Raw genomic sequence first — 18,247 nt, 5'->3', positions numbered from 1 at the left:
GCAGACTACACACATCTACAAACAGCCGATAGTTAGATCTTAGCTGACTGATCGCGAATAGCTATTAACACCCAACACACCTCAGCGTAAACGCTCAGTACCGTCGATAATCGGGTCTTTGCCGGCTTCAAAGGAAAATGCGATATGGCTGGATTGCCAGTATGTGTGGAGCCAGCTTAAGGATGTGCCTTTAAGTGCAAAATAACTCAGGAAGAAATCAATAGTCGTTTTCGGAGTCGGCGCAAGGTCAGCGAGCGCTCACATTATGCGGCCGTAACGATGCGTGTCGGCCGCATAGCCTCATGCATAAAGATGTGTCCGCTCTCCCCCGTGCAGGTGTCCCGCTACGCTCTGTCAGTCCAGGCCTTCGACAGCGGCTCGCCCGCCATGTCCTCAGCCGTCGCCGTCAACGTGGACGTCGCCGACGTTAATGACAACCCGCCAGTCTTCACCCCGCCCAACGCCACTGCTGTGGTCCAGGTGACTCAATAGGTTTTGCTATTTGATATGACTGCTGAAGCAATCCAAACACAGTACAAGTATTTGTACCTTGTGACACTCTGTTTTCCAATTTGAAGCTGAGCCAAGCTCCCGGCAGCGTCCTCCTACGTTTGTCTGTCAGCGACAGAGACTCCCCCAGAAACGGCCCACCCTTTGAGTTTGCCCTCGTTTCTGGCAACGAGGGTGGTTTCTTCACGTTGGACCAGACGGGAACGCTGAGGTCCAACCGCCAGTTCAGCCCGGAGTCCCCCCGGGAGTTCACCCTCGAGGTCCAGGTCAGAATTCGAATGCCAAATTAATAGGGGTGTAAATCGCGGGTTTTGTAACGATACGATATCATATCGATACAAAGAAACACGATACGATATTTGCCGATATCTTAAAGCCTGCTGTGATTCATTCACGATACATCACGATATAGTGCTCTACGATCGATATAGAACAATATCCTGATTTATAACAATTCATACGCAAAATCAACAAGGTACTGCAAACTCTTTATTTAGGAAATTACAAAGTGCTTCCAAACGAATGACTTGAAGCCCAAAGGGGAGCGAATCTCCTCGTCTTCTTGGACACTAGCCATAGCACCAGCCCAGGAGCCGCGTAGTTGTCGGCTCCCCTTTCACGTGCCTGCTCTGCTCACAACACAACACTGCTCCCGGAAAAAGGAAGCAAGCAACAATGAACTGGATTTCAAAATAAAGTCGCGTCTAATGTCCGAGGTCAAAAACGGGCGATATAGATCGATGTTTACGTTTAGCATCGATGCCAACAAATTGTAGAGCATTATATCGATTAATCAATGTGTATCGATGAATCGTTACACCCCTACTAATTAGGGTTTCAAACTAGGGTTAGGGTTTCCGACTAGGGTTTTAAACCAAGGTTAGGGTTACAAACTAGGTTTTAAAGCTAGGCTTAAGGTTTCCAACGAGGCTTTCAAACTACTTTTAGGGTTTCTAAGATTAGGGTTTCTAACTAGGCTTTCAAAACTAGGGTTAGGGTTTTCGACTAGGGTTTCCAAAGTTAGGGTTAGGGTTAGGGTTAGGGTTGGGGTTAGGGTTTCTAACTAGGCTTTCAAAACTAGGGTTAGGGTTAGAGTTAGACTTAGGGTTAGGGTTAGAGTTAGACTTAGGGTTAGAGTTAGAGTTAGGGTTACTAACTAGGCTTTCAAAACTAGGGTTAGGGTTTCTAACTAGGCTTTCAAAACTAGGGTTAGGGTTTCCGACTAGGGTTTCCAAGGAGTTTTGCCATCGCTAATTAGGGTTTCAAACTAGGCTCAGGGTTTCCGACTAGGGTTTTAAACCAAGGTTAGGGTTTCAAACTAGGTTTTAAAGCTAGGGTTAGGGTTTCCAACGAGGGTTTCAAACTACTTTTAGGGTTTCTAAGATTGGGGTTTCTAACTAGGCTTTCAAAACTAGGGTTAGGGTTTTCGACTAGGGTTTCCAAAGTTAGGGTTAGGGTTAGGATTAGGGTTGGGGTTAGGGTTTCTAACTAGGCTTTCAAAACTAGGGTTAGGGCTAGAGTTAGAGTTAGGGTTAGAGTTAGGGTTAGGGTTACTAACTAGGCTTTCAACACTAGAGTTAGGGTTAGGGTTTCTAACTAGGCTTTCAAAACTAGGGTTAGGGTTTCCGACTAGGGTTTCCAAGGAGTTTTGCCATCGCTAATTAGGGTTTCAAACTAGGCTCAGGGTTTCCGACTAGGGTTTTAAACCAAGGTTAGGGTTTCAAACTAGGTTTTAAAGCTAGGGTTAGGGTTTCCAACGAGGGTTTCAAACTACTTTTAGGGTTTCTAAGATAGGGTTTCTAACTAGGCTTTCAAAACGAGGGTTAGGGTTTCCGACCAGGGTTTCCAAGGAGTTTTGCCATTGCTATTTAGGGTTTCAAACTAGGGTTAGGGTTTCCGACTAGGGTTTTAAACAAAGGTTAGGGTTACAAACTTGGTTTTAATGCTAGGGTTAGGGTTTCCAACGAGGGTTTCAAACTACTTTTATGGTTTCTAAGATCAGGGTTTCTAACTAGGCTTTCAAAACTAGGGTTAGGGTTTCCGACCAGGGTTTCCAAGGAGTTTTGCCATCGCTAATTAAAGTTTCAAACAAGGGGTAGGGTTTCCGACTAGGGTTTTAAACCAAGCTTAGGGTTACAAACTAGGTTTTAAAGCTAAGGTTAGGGTTTCCAACGAGGGTTTCAAACTACTTTTAGGGTTTCTAAGATTAGGGTTTCTAACTAGGCTTTCAAAACTAGGGTTAGGGTTTCCGACCAGGGTTTCCAAGGAGTTTTGCCATTGCTAATTAGGGTTTCAAGCTAGGGTTAGGGTTTCCGACTAGCAGGGGTGTCAAACTCATTTTTTTCGCGGGCCGCATTGTAGTCATAGTTTCTTCCGGAGGGCCATTATGACTGTCAACCCAAATAAATGTATGAGCACCTCATATTATATACAGTATATGCTACAAAACAAACTGACAAATAACTCGTTTTCAAATCAAACTAGTATAAAATGGTCAAATATATTCGCGGGCCACATAAAATGAGTTTGACACCTGTGGACTAGGGTTTTAAATCAAGGTTGGGGTTACAAACTAGGGGTGTAAATCGCGGGTTTTGTAACGATACGATATATCGATACAAAGACTAACGATACGATATTTGCCGATATCTTAAAGCCTGCTGTGATTCATTCACGATACATCACGATATAGTGCTCTACGATCGATATAGAACAATATCCTGATTTATAACAATTCATACGCAAAATCAACAACGTACTGCAAACTCTTTATTTAGGAAATTACAAAGTGCTTCCAAACGAATGACTTGAAGCCCAAAGGGGAGCGAATTTCCTCGTCTTCTTGGACAGACACTAGCCATAGCACCAGCCCAGGAGCCGCGCAGTTGTCGGCTCCCCTTTCACGTGCCTCCTCTGCTCACAACACAACACGCCGCGCACTGCTCCAGGAAAGAGGAAGCAAGCAACAATGAACTGGATTTCAAAATAAAGTCGTGTCTAATGTCCGAGGTCAAAAACGGGCGATATAGATCGAGGTTTACGTTTAGCATCGATGCCAACAAATCGTAGAGCATTATATCGATTAATCGATGTGTATATCGATGAATCGTTACACCCCTACAAATTAACATTTCTATCATGAGAAATAGTTTGAGAACCACCGGCCTCAGGAATGAACTTTTTGTCCGGTAGGTGAGCGACTCCGGGCGGCCTCCTCTTCTCTCGTCCTCGTGGGTCTTTCTGCGGGTCATCGGGAACAGTCAGTACAAGCCGGCCGTCTCGCCCCTGGAAATCTTGGTGGTGACGGCGACCGACACGTTCCAGGGCGGCCCAATTGGTCGCATCCACGCCACCGACCGCGACCCCAGCGACGCGCTGTTCTTCACCCACAGGCCGCAGGATAAGAGCATGTTTAGCATCAACAGGCAGGACGGAAGTGTGAGCGCGCTACCGGGCCTCGAGCCGGGGAGGTAAACAACACTTCACTTAACGCTGACTTTGGGACGTTGGTGTTCTTGAATCTTTCTGATGTTCTCAGGTACCAGATGAACGCCACCGTGAGCGACGGACGCTTTGCCGTGATCGCCGACGTTTCGGTCCAAGTGGAACAGGTGACGGACGTCCTGCTGCGTAGCGCCGTCGCCCTGAGGTTCCGCTCCCTGTCTCCCGAGGACCTGCTGGGCCGCTACCTCAACCAGATCCGGCTGACCTTGCGAGCGCTCGCTGGCTGGAACTGGTCGGCTGGACAACAAGACCCTCTCCACATCCTCGGCGTGCAGCCGGTGAAGGGGACGTCCAACGTGGACCTTCTGGTGGCCATCGAGAGGCCGGAGGTGTCCGCAGGTCCTGCTGGGCGGTTGGGGGGCTTCTACGCGCCCCAAGAAGTGGCCGGCAAGCTACAGGAGGCGAGGGGGCGGCTCCGAGGTGTCCTGGCTGGAGCGGAGGCGGTGGGCGGCGCTTGCTCCGGGGAGCTGGCATGTGGCGACAAGATCTGCGAGCAGACGCTGGCCATGGAAGCTGGCTCCCTACTGACGTACAGCACAGAGAGGCTCAGCCTGGTGTCACTGCCATTCAGACGCATTGAGACCTGCACCTGCCCCCGTCAGTTTATACGGGCTGCACTCACCCCGACGTTCTTTGTCTTCTTTTGGGGTTCCTAATGTTGTTTCTGTTGTGTGATTTGCTGTACCAAGCAGGTGGGGCGTGCCCCATCTCCATGGAGCTGTGTGAAGGTTGGTCATGTCCTGCAGACATGCAGTGCGTTCGCTCCGGCCCGACGGCGCCATCTGTCTGCCAGTGTTTACCTGAGCGTCTGGACGAGTGTTCCGGTAGGATTGCTTCTACGATTGCTGAACGGAATAGAATCAAGTTGTAAATGTCATGAGGTTTCTTGACTGGTTCTGGGCAAGATTTGGTTGGTTGTCGACGGACATGGTTCATACCTTTTATTCTTGACTTTGTGCTCTTTTCCATGTACAAACATTTCCATGTTGAATCCTCCGTGTCTCCGCACAGGTCAAAGGTCTCTGAGTTTTTCCGGCAACAGCTACATCAAGTACAAAGTGACTGAAAGTGGTCTGAGCGGCGAGATGAAGCTAGGCCTCAGCGTCCGTACGCTGCAGACCAGGGGGGTCATCATGTTCACCCGAGTGAATCCCTGCACCATGCTCAAGGTAAACATCAAAGTCTTTGAATAATTAGCGAATGGCTCTGGACTTGATTTTCTTAACTGGTTATTTGCTTTTTCGATGGGTTCTCACCTTATGATTTGGTTCTGGTCTCTGCGTTCACTGAATCTGTCTGTTCCAGATTGAAGGTGGCCGCCTGTGGTTCCAGCTGGACTGCGATAACACCCTCGGCATCATGGGAATCTCCGGGCGTCAGATCAACGACGGGCTGTGGCACGCCATAGCTTTGGAGCTGACCAGCAACTATACCCTCCTGTCATTGGACGACAGCTACGTGGAGCGACGGCGAGCCGCCCGAGCACCCGTCCGCCTTTGGCCCGGCGCCCCGGAATCCACCTTCTTCTTCGGGGCGCAGGTGAGGCCCCCGGCAGCAGGAGTCCAAGGGGCCAGGGCCCAGGATGGCTTCCAGGGCTGCCTGGGCCGGCTGACACTCAACGGTAGAGAGCTGCCGCTGCAGAATGAACGCAGTCGCTACGCTGAAATTGCTGGGCTGAGTGAGGTGGAGCTGCGCTGCGTCCTCTACCCGGACCCTTGTGTCAGCGCCCCCTGCCTCAACGGAGCTATGTGCACCAGCATGCCCTTGCAAGGTTGGTCATTCATTCATTCTTACATTTGTTTTGTTTGTACTAAATAACATTTTACCCAGACCCAGCAAAATCATCAAGCCTGCAAAATTGGGTCATCTGTTGTCATAGAAAAGCAGGGCTTCACCTGTTGTGTTGCCTTTAACACAGAACTCAGTAAAGCTTTTTTTTTTTTTTTTACATGGATCTTGTTGACTTCTTAACAGGCTTCGAGTGCTCTTGCATCTCTGGCTTCACCGGGGGACGCTGCGAGAGCCCAGTGACGCCCTGCACGCCAAACCCCTGTCAGGCTGGTGGCGAGTGCCAAGTCACTGAGGGTGGCAGCGCCTTCGTCTGTGGCTGCCCACCAGGACTCAGAGGGCTTAGGTAGGTTCAAAAAGCTTTTTTTGCATTAATGCAGAGGTCTCAAACTAATTTATTTGGCGGGCCGCATTGTAGTCATAGCTTCTTTCGGAGGGCCATTATGACTGTCAACCCAGATAAATGTATTTGAACCCCTAACCCAAGCTTTAAACCCTACTTTGAAACCCTAACTCTAGTATGAAACCCTACTTTGAAACCCTAACCCTAGACTTATGATCATTGGTATCATGTCACACAACTTGGTGTATGAATGCTACTACCAAGAATCGCCACAGGAGGGCAGCACCACTCCTTTACACTCTTGGTTTGACGCCGTTAAATAATTAAGGACCGAGGTTTGTCCTAAAAATGACTTTTCAAAACAAATCAGCAAAAAAACTGTAATTAATACTTAATAATAACGCAGTATATTAAAAAAAAAGACTGCCTTCAGAAAAATTGCAGGATTTGTACCACTCAATCCACCAAAAACAAATGTAATATTATTATATTGTAAGTTATATTTTTAAGTTCACACAAGTATAATCCAAATAATTGTTGATATAAAACATTCTATAATTAAAAAAACTAAACGTATAGATCCAACAATAAAGATAAGTGCTAAAATTATATTCAGTGAGTGGACGGCTTAAATGTGTATTAAGCAAGTAGAGTTGTAATTGTTCTAGGCAGCGGTTTATCAGTGCATAACAATCAGGTGCAAATGCCCACTCAGCAGATATTATTCAGCGTGATGACATTTCCAAGTGTTGCCGCACAACTGTTGTATGTAAATATCAAACAAATGTCATCCAAATCAGAAAGAAACAATATGCTATGCCAAGGAAACTGAAGACGTGTGCGCGTGCTCCAAGTCATTGCAAATGAGAAAACGACAGTCTCGCTGGGGGGCTGACGGTGGGGAGCCGCATTTCAAAGGAGAAGCCTGCACCCGCGTTGGCGGGGGGTGGATCGCCAAACGCTCGCCTGCTAAAAGTGTCTTAAACCTTGAATTCATCTCCGCAGCACAGGCCATTATTGATAAATGAAACACCCCCCATGATGCCGTTGGAATTTCAGCTCGCTGTGTGTTCATACCCTTGTTCACACAATTCCAGAGCTGAAAAAGAATTGGTGTAGGCCCTTTTTTTTTTTTTTTTTTAACTGAACTCCGGGTAGAACCTGTTATGTTACTGTCCTTGCTCACACATGGCAATGGTAATTTTTTGATAAAAAGGATATTTGATTTTCCAGATGCGATGAGGATGTGGACGAGTGTGAGCAGGCCGACTGCGGGGATGGGGGTGAGTGCATCAACACGCCGGGATCCTTCTACTGCAACTGCACGCCCGGATACGAGGATGGGGCCTGCGGTGAGCCGGGTGACGGCAACATAGGCAATGACACGCAGGTGCAAACACGTACACGCCAACCATCCAAGCATTTGACTTTTTACTTTAAACATGTCTATCTTATTAAGAGGCCAACGTGGAAATTAACAGGCAATAATAATAATTGTATTAGCAACCACCGTCAGTATGAGTCAGTGTAAACGACAATTACTTGGCATGTGAAGATCTGTAACAGGTGTCACTCATCTGTGCTAGCTGCCAATCTCAGTGTCAAGTATCTTTGTCAACATCTTTGTCATGTCTCAGGCGCAGCCGCTGTCATACGTCGGTCCCGGCGAGATCATTGGAATCGGCGTCCTAGGCTTTGTCATCGTCCTGCTCCTCATCCTCTTTGTCATCTTCCGAAAGAAGATCCCATTTCGGAAGGACTCTGCGGCGTCAGCGGGGCTCTCGGGCGTCTTGGCCGTGTCGGCCATTACGGAGACCAGCTACATGCTGCGCAAGACCGGCATGGGCGCAGAAGGCATCGAGTTCAAGGCGGTGCGTGTGTCCAACTCGCCGGGGAAGGCGGGCGTCGGAGGAGACGGTGAAGTGGGCGGCGGCCTGACGAGACCTCCCCAGGTGCTGGTGAGACCCAATGCTCACTCGGCTGGGGACAGACACAGCAGGGACGTGGACGGAAATAGGGTCAGTCATCTTGCATTCATCCTAAAAAAAACATCCATCCGTCCGTCCGTCCATAATCTATTTGACAATCATCCGAATTTGGACACGCATCCATCACTCAACAACCTCTTGTCTTTCGTTGACAGCTTAGCAGCTTCCTGTCCGACACGTCCAACGTGCACAGCAACCGTCGGGGTGTGGCCGTATGCAGCGTGGCGCCCACCAACCTGCCGCCGCCATCCCCCTGCCACCGCCTCAGTCAGCACAGCCCCGCTCACAAGGTGTCCTGGGAGGGCGGGGACAGCGACGCGGCGGAAGTGAGGCGGCGGGACGAACGTGAGGACGAGTGGAGTCAAAGAGCCTTTGAGATGCAGCGGACGGATGCCAGTGACGGTCAGACTGCAAGCAGACACACAGACAGACACGGCGTTTCAAATGTATGCTGGATATAGTCTCAAACAAGGGCTATGGGTTCAAAGAAATGTATGCTGGGGCCACTTTAGTGTGTTGGCATGGTTGCCATGGAGACAGATGTACTTTTTGCTGACCTCAATACACTTTTTCAAACTTTTTCATTGTCAATTCTAATGAACCCATACGATGAATAAATATGAATAATAAATATGATGAATGTTGGAGTTTCTACGACTTTGTCCTACTTTGGCCTTTAAGAGCTCCAGCTGGAAAGAAGGACCAAAAGACAACAACTGACAATAACCCTTTGGTCCTCTTTTTTTCGGCCCGCAGTGGCGATACGGCAGGGAGGGGGCGGAGCCAGACAGACAGCGACACCATGATTGATTGATAGTCAGCGATAGTCACCGCTTCCACAATGAGAATGGCTAGTAAGTAGCCAGCCCCAATTTGAAACATAATCCCAGCCTTTGAAAACCTGAACATAAACCCTGGCTTGAAACCCAACTTTGAAAATTTAACCGAACCTTGAAACCCTAATCTGAAGCCTTGACACCCTTAAGAAACCTAAACAATAACTTGAATGGCAACCTTAAAACGAATACTTTCTTCAAACCCCAACAGCCTCTTTCAAACACTGACATGGGTTTGAAACCCTAAGCCGAGATAGCCTACCTTAAAACTTCACTTGAGCGAGGGCTCTTGCTCGAGCGACAAGTCAGTCGGAAGCATCTCTGTTTATCGTCCTCTCCCTGCTCGCATCATCGATTTCCTCCGGGGATCAGGATGTCCTCATAGGGACATTGCGCTCCCTTGCTGAGGAGTAAAAACATCTAATTAGTGCGTGATTGAGATGGCCGGACGCCCTCGTTAGCCACTGCACTTTGTTTATTTGTGCCACGCTAAGCTAAGCGGCAGCCGGCCAAGGTATAATCGCGCGCTGGTTGACGGGCCGAAGTGAGCCGATGGGAAATTTACGGCGCCTGCTGAATAATGAATTCATTAGCATATGATGAATAATTTAGGAGCAGCAACACGCAATACATGAGCACTTACATAAATTATTTTTGACCGTGACTCTAAGCCTTACTTTAAAACCCTAACCCTACCAGGAACCCTCATTTGAAACCTCACCCCTGACTCGAGACCCAAACACAGACTTGAAATCCTAACCCTTGTTTGAAACAGTGCACACAGACACACAGACACGCACGCAAAGACTCCAGCTCGTGTCAACATGTGTTTGTATGCGTGTGCACCCAGGTGAGCAGTCGCCACCTGTGCAGAGCCACACGATGGGTCTTTCGTCAGACTCCACGTCAGAAGAGCTCAGCTCGTACACGTCAGAGTCCTTTGATGACAACGGTACGTGCCGACGAGCATGAACCGAGCATGAACCCGTGATGTCGCACCACTAGAGCGCACCGGCACCAACATTTCAGATTGAGGTTGGGGTTTCATAGAGCACGGGTTAGTGGAGGTCGGGGTCAGTTTGAAACCCTACTTTGAAACCCTAACCTCAGTTTGAAACCCTAACCCTAGTATGAAACCCTACTTCGAAACCCTAACCCTAGCTTTAAACCCTACTTTGAAACCCTAACTCTAGTATAAAACCCTACTTTGAAACCCTAACCCTAGTATGAAACCCTAACCCCTAACACATACATGACATGTTGGCCTTGTCGAGTTAATGTGGTCGTTTTGATATTGTGCGCAGCCTCCATTGTGACTGTCATCCGTCTGGTCAATGACACGGTGGACCACATTGAGAGTGAAGGTAGGGAAACACTGCATTGAATCTACTCTATGTCAATCTATCAATATCATCTAAAAGTTATTGTTTGTAGTTTCCAACATGGACAAGGAGCGGTGGCAGCACAGTCCTGGTAAGTACACTTGAATAACGTCAATCATTTGACTGTTTCTACATATTTTTTTGGGCTGTCCTCGCTATGTTAAGGCTAGAATCCGATGAGCAAATAATGATAATGTCAACTTTTAGAAGTTTGAGCAGTGTTGAACTTTACAAATGCAATCTGATATTACACATCTGCGACTACTTCCAAAGCCGTGCTGATGCTAATGATTTGCTAAACTTGCGTGACAAAAATCTTTCACACAAGTGGCTCTGGGAATGAGGGAAAGCACCTTCAAATTTACAAATGGTGTAAGCGGGGACTACATTTCAGCTGGTACCAACTACCTGTTAACAAATGAGACAACAAGTCTTACCGGCAGCAACACGAAGACAACCGCTGGAATTTTCCCATCAGGTTCAGGAAGGCGCGATGGCCCGAGCTCAGACGGCGGTTATCGACTTTTATGTCTTGTTCCCTAGCAACCGATGCCACTTCTTCTCACAGTGCATATCGCCGAGCTTCTTTTCCCCCTGCGCAGAAGCAAACAGAAGACAGAAAACAGAGATTCCGAGGGCGTTCAATTTCAAAGATGACAGAGAAACAAGTCTTGACTTCTTTTGTCACAAGGCATCTTTTCTAATCATCATCATCATTAGTGTGCATCTGAGCCATCATAATCAGCAATAACAAACTTAATCATCATCATATTCGTTCATTATGCGCGCGACTTTAGCTAAAGGGCAAAATGTGAGAACATTCTGAAGATTTTTTGTTTTCCCATAGAGACTATTCAACATGGACTGACAGTGACAATTGCTTTCAAAACAAGACTTGCCACATAAGCAATGTCCCCCTATTTTATGCCTACCCTCAACCGGGGTCCATGTCCCACTTCTTTTATGCCTACCCTCAACCGGGGGTCAAAACTACCTGGGTAAAGTTCTTCATAAACTAAAAGTGTGTTCTTGTCTCTGCAGCCTTCCCCTGGGACTCCCCCAGGCAGACCCCCAGCTGGTTTTCACCCTCCCGCCTGCGCCCATCCGAGCTTGGGTCCCACGATGACGTGAGTGACGCCCAGCGCAACATTCGGCGGGGTGGCAGCACCCGCTCCCTGCAGCTGGACTACCCGATCCAAGTTCAGAACAGCGACAGAGGCCGGGAGCCGGCGCCAGAGTCCCGGCAGAGGGCCTTCCAGTGGGAGAAGAACCAGTCGGGCGAGTGGCAGAGAAAAAGATGGCTGGGTGGGGAGGGGCGACAACGGAGCAGTGAGGAATCGCCCGTCTACGAGGAGTACCGGGAGCCCCGACGAGACTCTGATGGCAGCCAAGACTCTGAGTCTCTCTACGACACCCTGCCCCCAGCCCGGGAAGCCTACGACGGCTACCCACCGGGCCCGCCCGGCCTCAGTTTACACCCGGCCCAGCTGCTGCCCCCCTTACGGGCCTGGGCTTCTTCGACCCGAGAGGACGAGGGCGGAAATCTCGGCTCCGGCCCTGTGACCGGTTCTGGAGACGAGCTGGAGAGACTCTTGAACTTGGTGTCGCTACGCGCCCGGAGGGCCACGAGGACCAATAGAACCTCCACCGGGTCGGAACCTGCGGCAGGTTGGGACGGATTCAAATGACAGACAAGATACACGGCGGCCCAGTGATGCCGCTCTCGTCCCGTTAGCGGCGCTTGATTTTCACCGCATGTGGCGCGCCGCTGCAAAGATGTTATTAAGATTAACGGCGTCCTTGTTTAATCATTACATTACTCACCAATTATTTATTTCATAAGGAGGTCGTTTGGCGGCCGAGCAGCACGGGCATCAAAGCGCAAGATAATTAAAGGAAGACACTTTTAAGATGGTGGGGGCACACACAAACGCGCTGCCGCCAATTCAATGCTGTGTTTTATCACTGTGAATAAATCGTGTACACTGTGCGCAAGTGGCGTTGGTCATCTTTGGCTGCACTTCACCTCGTTCGAGGGTTCACGTCAAAGCAAAAAATGGGCTTCCCACCGTTGCTCAGTGGTGATGATGTTGGATGAAGCTTACAGTGAGGAATCATACTGAGCAAAAGGGCGGGCGGGGGTCTTCTCACAAACAGCAGGACGACGTGCACGGGGCGCAACCTAATCTGGGTGGCCGACATCTGCCTGGCGCAGACGCGCGCGCACACATGCACAGCTGGAATGGACACAAACAGCATCTCACGCAAGTGACGCTCATGTATTATTCACCAATGCATTCATTTCAACGGCGTAATCAGCTGCAGTGAGGCGTGCGTGCGTGCGTGTGCACGCGCGTGTCTGCTAGATGATTAGGAGGACAATCCTTTGACATATGCCAAGAACGCTATGGCTGTTGCTCCTGCCTGTTAGTTTGCCGCATGCACAATCACAAGTACGGTCAGCAAACGGCATTGGGCACTAGCATTGGAATGCGAATATTTTTTTTTCACCGGAATCCTATGCAGCTAATGTTAACCTTCACTCTAACCCTAACCCTAACTAACCAGACACATGCAGGGGTGCTCAAGTTGCACAAGCTTTAAATTTGGTATGTTATACTTCGATGTAATATTCATCCTGAAAATGCTGTTACAATTCAGACAGATTAAAGAGGTTTGGCATTAACAGCCCCCTTTTTTTTTTTTTTAACTTTGAGCACCTGCACCTCCTGAGGTCACTGCACGCCCCTGCCAAATAATCGACAGCATCAAGGCTAAAAAAGGGTTGCGGCGCACATCAGCAGGCAGCGGAGCGCTAAGTGGCCCAACGCTTCGTTGAAGCAAACAAAAGCAAACGCATTAGCGGCATAAACAGAAAGCACTCCAAATTATCAACAGAGCGCACAAGAAGCATATTGTTTTCAATGAATTACATTCCGATGGTGCTGCAAACTTAACTTTTACAGGGGGGGGGAAAAAAAAAAAAAAAGAAGAAAAACAACTGCAGCTAAAACTGTACATAAATAAAAATGGCAAAAGGGGCAAGAGCAGCTCAGGATCTCAATGGTCAGCCGGACCACCATGGCTTGCTTTACAAACTGACCCAGATGGGATTTCTTCACCCAACCTGTGTCTGATTTTCTTTATTGTGTCATCTAAACGGCTCAATTTCATTTTTTTTTTCCAAATCCGGTTTATCTCATTTCATCAAAGCGAGATGTGAATTCAATTGGACGGAATTCTGCCGGATAAACGCCCGTTTTATCAGCGCTTGGCGTGCTGGCGCTACTCGACTGCCAATGCGGCTGCGTAAACAAATACAGGTGGGAATAGTCACGTGACGTCTGGAACTCTATATCGTCAATGTTATTTTGCAGGAAAGTGGTGTTAACTTTTAAGACTGCAATAAAATCTGCGAGATTTACAATTTAGTGATTTATAGGGCAGTGATGACTCCTGGATATTTGTTTGCACATGGTTTTCCTCAGAGCTTGGCATTTCACTAAATAATGATTTGGGACTTATTCAAGCATATTGGATATTCATATTGGATCACGTTACCTGCACTTTCATCCACGACCGAAAGACAGTCACCATCTTCAGTCCTAGGTTGCCTGAAAGCAAAAAAATAAATAAACTGAGATTAGGAAAAAAAATAGGTGCAAAGTGGTCTATCTCCAAGCACTAAGCAAGTTTTCATGAAATTTTTTTTAAATTCCATTACCTAATTTGACAATGACTCACAATAACGGGCTTTGCTCATTCTAGTTCTCACTGAATCAATTGTCTCCAATTATTACATCCGGCAATTTTATTTTAATAGGCTCTCTCTTGCAGCATCCGTCACATTTTCTGGATGTCCTCACCCCCCCGCCATCCACATTTGGAGCGATGACACATTGAGGCCGGCGATATTGGCCGTCCGACAGCCGGCCCTCGGCGGATAAAAGCATTCCACTTGGTGTCAGGCGCACATGAGGACATGAGGCGCCACCCCAAAAAAAAAAAAATATCCATGCAAGCAATGCTGAATAATTGCACGCACGTCACAAGGGTCCGGGGATCAATGGCGGCCACGATGATGCGATTTGTCTGCCCCGGTTGAGCGTTCTGTAATGAAGCCGGAATGTGAGACGGCACGCTTTTGACAGCCTGGATGTTTTTTTTTTTTTTTATCTTCTCACAAATGCTTGGGTAACACGTTCACATTGTGCTTTACACTCAGAACAGAGACAATATGAACTCAATTTTTTCCTCTTAGAAAAACTTCCAGATCAAAACATGTTTTAATTTTTTTTTTATGAAATTTTATTTTTGGAACAACTAAAAAAAATTTCAATTAAAAAAATGGGTTGCATTTTTTTTGCCTGATTTTTTTTCTTTTTTTACTTCAAAATAATTTGGAGGTTCAAAATATATGAATATTACAAATGACTGAAAAAAGACCAAATTTGTGAAAAATCCAACCGCTTTTGCCCATTTTTGGAAGGTGGGAAAAACGAAAAATACAACTAACTTAATATACTCTAATATGTCTAGTAGTAAAAAGGTAGTAAACAGAGTGTGCTGCCACGCGTTACTGATGTTTTCCACGCATCGTTCAGCATGCCAAGAGATGGAGCGAGTGAGCGGGAGAGAGAGCGAGAGAGCGCATCAAGCTATAAAGGCGCGTGGGAGAAGGTGATGTGTTACTCGCGGGGTGACTCCATGCGCCTCACCAGGGGGAGCGTGCGTGTGCGTGCGCATGTGGGTGGGGGGGCCGGAGAGTGAGGAAGGCTGCGACGGGTTGGGGCGTTCCTCCAGGATGCTGAGCACATCGCCACCTCTATGCCGAGGCGTCACAACGCCTTAGGGCGGACATCCCCTGTGTTTGCCTCTCTTTCTTTCTTTTTTTTTTAGATGTAAGAGAGCAGTGGAAGAGAGACCCCCACCTCAGAGAAACAAAACACGTGAGCAGTTCAGCTGAGGAGCAGAAGCTTGCGCACTGTGGATGAATGACTTGGAGTGAACAAAAGACTGGTGTAACTTTATGTAGGTCACACGTGAGCACTTCCCTCTGCCTGTCAAGTGTCTCAGCAAGAACAACAACCAGGAAGAAGAAGCAGCAGCAGCAGCAGAAGGAGGAGGACGACCAAGAGGAGGCTTGGCAGAGGCGCGGCGATGCTCGGCGGGACGTGATGCCCGACGACACGCTGGCGCTCCTCCGCAACCGCTCGGAGGAGGCGCGAGTCCTGACCGGCGGCGGCAGCGGCCCTCAGGGGGGTGGGCGGCCTGCCTGGGTCATCGGCATCCTAGCCAGCGTGCTCATCTTCACCACCGTGGTGGACGTGCTGGGCAACCTGCTGGTCATCATCAGCGTTTTCCGCAACCGGAAACTGAGGAACTCGGGTAAGAGACGCCTTTGTTTTGACTTTGTCGCCTTTGGCGCTCCTCAAACTTTTAACCCACAAAAAAAAAAAAAAAAAAAAGGATTTGGGCAGGCAGAAGCTGGTGGCTTTTTTGGACAGATGTTGTGTACTCAAGTCAAAGCCAATTTAAGGTACGGGAATTTTTAATAACTGTTGGGTCAAAGACAACCCAGCAAGGTGGGTCAAGAAGTGGATCGAGCCAAATTGGGTTATTTTTGACTGAACATTTTTTAGTGTGACTTTGGACATGATGTTTGTGGCAGCAAAATTTGTTCCACATTGCTCTCCTCCTTGACGTCTGTTTTGTGTACGTGACATTATGTAAGAGAGAAGCGCTTGTAAATACGCAACATCACATGTGGGGGTTTGTGTGTGAGTCGAGCCTGTCAGCCTCAAGTCAGGGCAAAACGTCGGCTAAATCTCAGGTGTACACAGACACACACAAATGCACGCACTCTCACTCACCAGATATGAAGCAGAACTGTCGGAGGGCTAATGAAGCCTTGAGCATCTCTTATGATTACGCATTGACAGCATTGATTGATGCCCGCCTGGCCAAGCGCTCCATGTCTCCTTTTCTGCCGGCAGCCACTTCAGCACTCTGTGAAGTGAGCACAAAAAGAGTGCCAGAAGAAAAAGAGGGGGGGAAGCCAAAATGTTTAATAACAGTCTGGTCTGAGATTTGACAGTGTTATCATGGCAGCTTGAAAAAAAAAAGAACACAGTGGTGCAAAATGAAAGCCCATTTCCATGGAAAGTGTGCTGCTCCTTCCGGTGTGTGTCACACTAATTGCAAAAAGATCAACGACATGCAAACATTCCCGCTTGCTTCATTTTGGGATGTTTTCCCTTGGGCGTCATGTAATGCGTCCTCTGGGGTTGTCCTTCTGGGACTGTGTAAATGCTGACCTGGCACATGGGGGACTTTTTGTTAAAAAAAAAAAAAAAACATCTTTCATTCCCATTATTTGTACCGAAAAGAATTATTTTCTGACTTTTTCTTTTGAAAATTCACATCTGGTTTAAATCCATGCAGTGTACAGTTTCTTTATGAATGTTTTTTTGTATTCATCAATGGGTTGCTCTGAATGAATGAATGAATGAATGAATATATGAATGAATCACCTTCCTGCTGAATGGATCGCAGCACTCAATCAATTCTTGTTAAACTTTCTTGACACCACCTCAAAGGCATTTTCACCCCGCTTGTTCAGCAGAAATTGTTTTCCTTCACTTGCGTCATTCAACTGAATGGAGACTTTCAGCTGGCTAGGTGCTGCTGTTTTGGTTTTCAACAGAATTCAAAGCGCCCCCTGAACCGCTTCACCTGAGAGTTTCATGACTTCTGCCAAGTGATATTTAGTTTATATTTAGTCATATTTAGTCCACTCACTAAAACAAATGAAATACATCTTTCCTTTTAACGCATTTTTCCACGCCAACTTGTGTCACCCGTAAACTGCTGTTCCCAACTCTTAACCATTACACTCTATTCTACAGCCCACCTTGGATTTATTTTTTTGAAGAGGCATTAACAGTAGGCGGCGTAGCGCTTTTAGCCACACGCGCTCAGCTACGTGGGGGCCCACTCGTCGGCGAGGGTGACGCCCTCGGCGCGCTTCAGGTGGGAAAAGACCCGATTGAAGGCCACTGTCGGTTTACGTGGGCAAAGCTCATTTGACGATGACTAACGGCGGGCTTTGCCCTCACCTACATATTGTTAGCATAAGAATAGCTGCAGCAAGGAAGTTAAGTAATACACAGCAGCCCACTTTGGCTGAAGGTCTATTGTTAACAGGTCGGTTGATTCTGAACGCTAGCTAGCTTGAACTGTCGGTCCGTGCGGGAGAAGAATTCTTGTGTTTAAATCCAACGATCTTGTCAATATATTGATTTTAAACTTCTCCTGAACAAACCTTCAAAACTCAATTGTCAAAGCAAGACAACTATTGATTTTCATCGGATATCGGGGGATTGCTGTTTTTTTGCGAAGCCTATTGATTTTGAACGCTATCCAGAAAAAGAAGTCTTCTGTCAGCAACTTCCGGACTTTTGTGTTCCACAATAGCGAGACAACTTTATAGGATTTCAGCTGACTAATTCTATCAAACAAAGCAACATCCCTGTTGATTTTCAACAAAAAAAAAGTGAACGCAAAGATGGCAACATCATTAACATCAAACAGGGAAAATCAGCGTTACGGAGAATTGAATTGGACGCGATGACAAAAAGCCGATAGGTTTTTTCAGTCCAACTTCATAATCCGCTATTGTGGGCCTAGCTGCTTGAGCGCACCAAATTGTGTGCATGTACCCTGCGTAGGTCAGAAGTTTTTTTTGGAGCGCCGCCTTTGAAGGGGATTAGCGTCAGAGCGATCACACGTTAGTCGCTTCAAAGAGACTGTTAGGGTAGTGTTCACTCTAACTTATTTTGCAAGAACCACACTGGAGACAAGTTAGTCGTTTCAAACACCTGCAGGCGGAGAGTT

The 18,247-nt window shown here is 47.6% G+C and overlaps 2 protein-coding genes and 1 long non-coding RNA gene across 5 annotated transcripts in view; 2 read left to right on the top strand and 1 right to left on the bottom strand.

Annotated features, from left to right (window-relative positions):
- The window catches only part of LOC119133245 (protocadherin Fat 3), a 44,854-nt gene extending 32,508 nt beyond the window's left edge, over nt 1–12,346 (top strand). Inside the window, exons 37-51 of one of the 2 annotated variants that reach the window (XM_037268853.1) lie at nt 337–480; nt 579–776; nt 3,703–3,980; nt 4,049–4,611; nt 4,707–4,838; nt 5,026–5,183; nt 5,320–5,785; nt 5,989–6,148; nt 7,379–7,535; nt 7,783–8,163; nt 8,289–8,535; nt 9,820–9,921; nt 10,274–10,333; nt 10,404–10,442; nt 11,393–12,346. In XM_037268853.1, the coding sequence (XP_037124748.1) occupies nt 337–480; nt 579–776; nt 3,703–3,980; nt 4,049–4,611; nt 4,707–4,838; nt 5,026–5,183; nt 5,320–5,785; nt 5,989–6,148; nt 7,379–7,535; nt 7,783–8,163; nt 8,289–8,535; nt 9,820–9,921; nt 10,274–10,333; nt 10,404–10,442; nt 11,393–12,039 (3,732 nt within the window). In that variant the 3' untranslated portion in view covers nt 12,040–12,346. Of the gene's footprint in view, nt 1–336; nt 481–578; nt 777–3,702; nt 3,981–4,048; nt 4,612–4,706; nt 4,839–5,025; nt 5,184–5,319; nt 5,786–5,988; nt 6,149–7,378; nt 7,536–7,782; nt 8,164–8,288; nt 8,536–9,819; nt 9,922–10,273; nt 10,334–10,403; nt 10,443–11,392 lie in introns of those variants that run through there. The other variant, XR_005100096.1, reaches the window with a different exon arrangement.
- Nucleotides 6,743–18,247, bottom strand: part of LOC119133280 — a 21,937-nt gene continuing 10,432 nt past the window's right edge. For both annotated transcript variants that reach the window (XR_005100097.1, XR_005100098.1), the window contains exons 2-7: nt 16,225–16,360; nt 13,913–13,965; nt 10,789–10,945; nt 9,232–9,372; nt 8,269–8,541; nt 6,743–8,125 (exon numbers count right to left, since the gene is read on the bottom strand). This is a non-coding gene — a long non-coding RNA (uncharacterized LOC119133280). The remainder of the gene's footprint in view (nt 8,126–8,268; nt 8,542–9,231; nt 9,373–10,788; nt 10,946–13,912; nt 13,966–16,224; nt 16,361–18,247) is intronic.
- Nucleotides 15,042–18,247, top strand: part of LOC119133263 (melatonin receptor type 1B-B-like) — a 22,044-nt gene continuing 18,838 nt past the window's right edge. Inside the window, exon 1 of the mRNA XM_037268896.1 lies at nt 15,042–15,739. Within this exon, the coding sequence (XP_037124791.1) occupies nt 15,346–15,739 (394 nt within the window). The 5' untranslated portion in view covers nt 15,042–15,345. The remainder of the gene's footprint in view (nt 15,740–18,247) is intronic.

The sequence above is a fragment of the Syngnathus acus genome, chromosome 14 (genome assembly GCF_901709675.1).
Source record: "Syngnathus acus chromosome 14, fSynAcu1.2, whole genome shotgun sequence".
Classification (NCBI taxonomy): domain Eukaryota; kingdom Metazoa; phylum Chordata; class Actinopteri; order Syngnathiformes; family Syngnathidae; genus Syngnathus; species Syngnathus acus.
The sequence above is the reverse complement of the archived record's forward strand: the minus strand, read 5'-3'. Positions and strand labels throughout refer to the sequence as shown.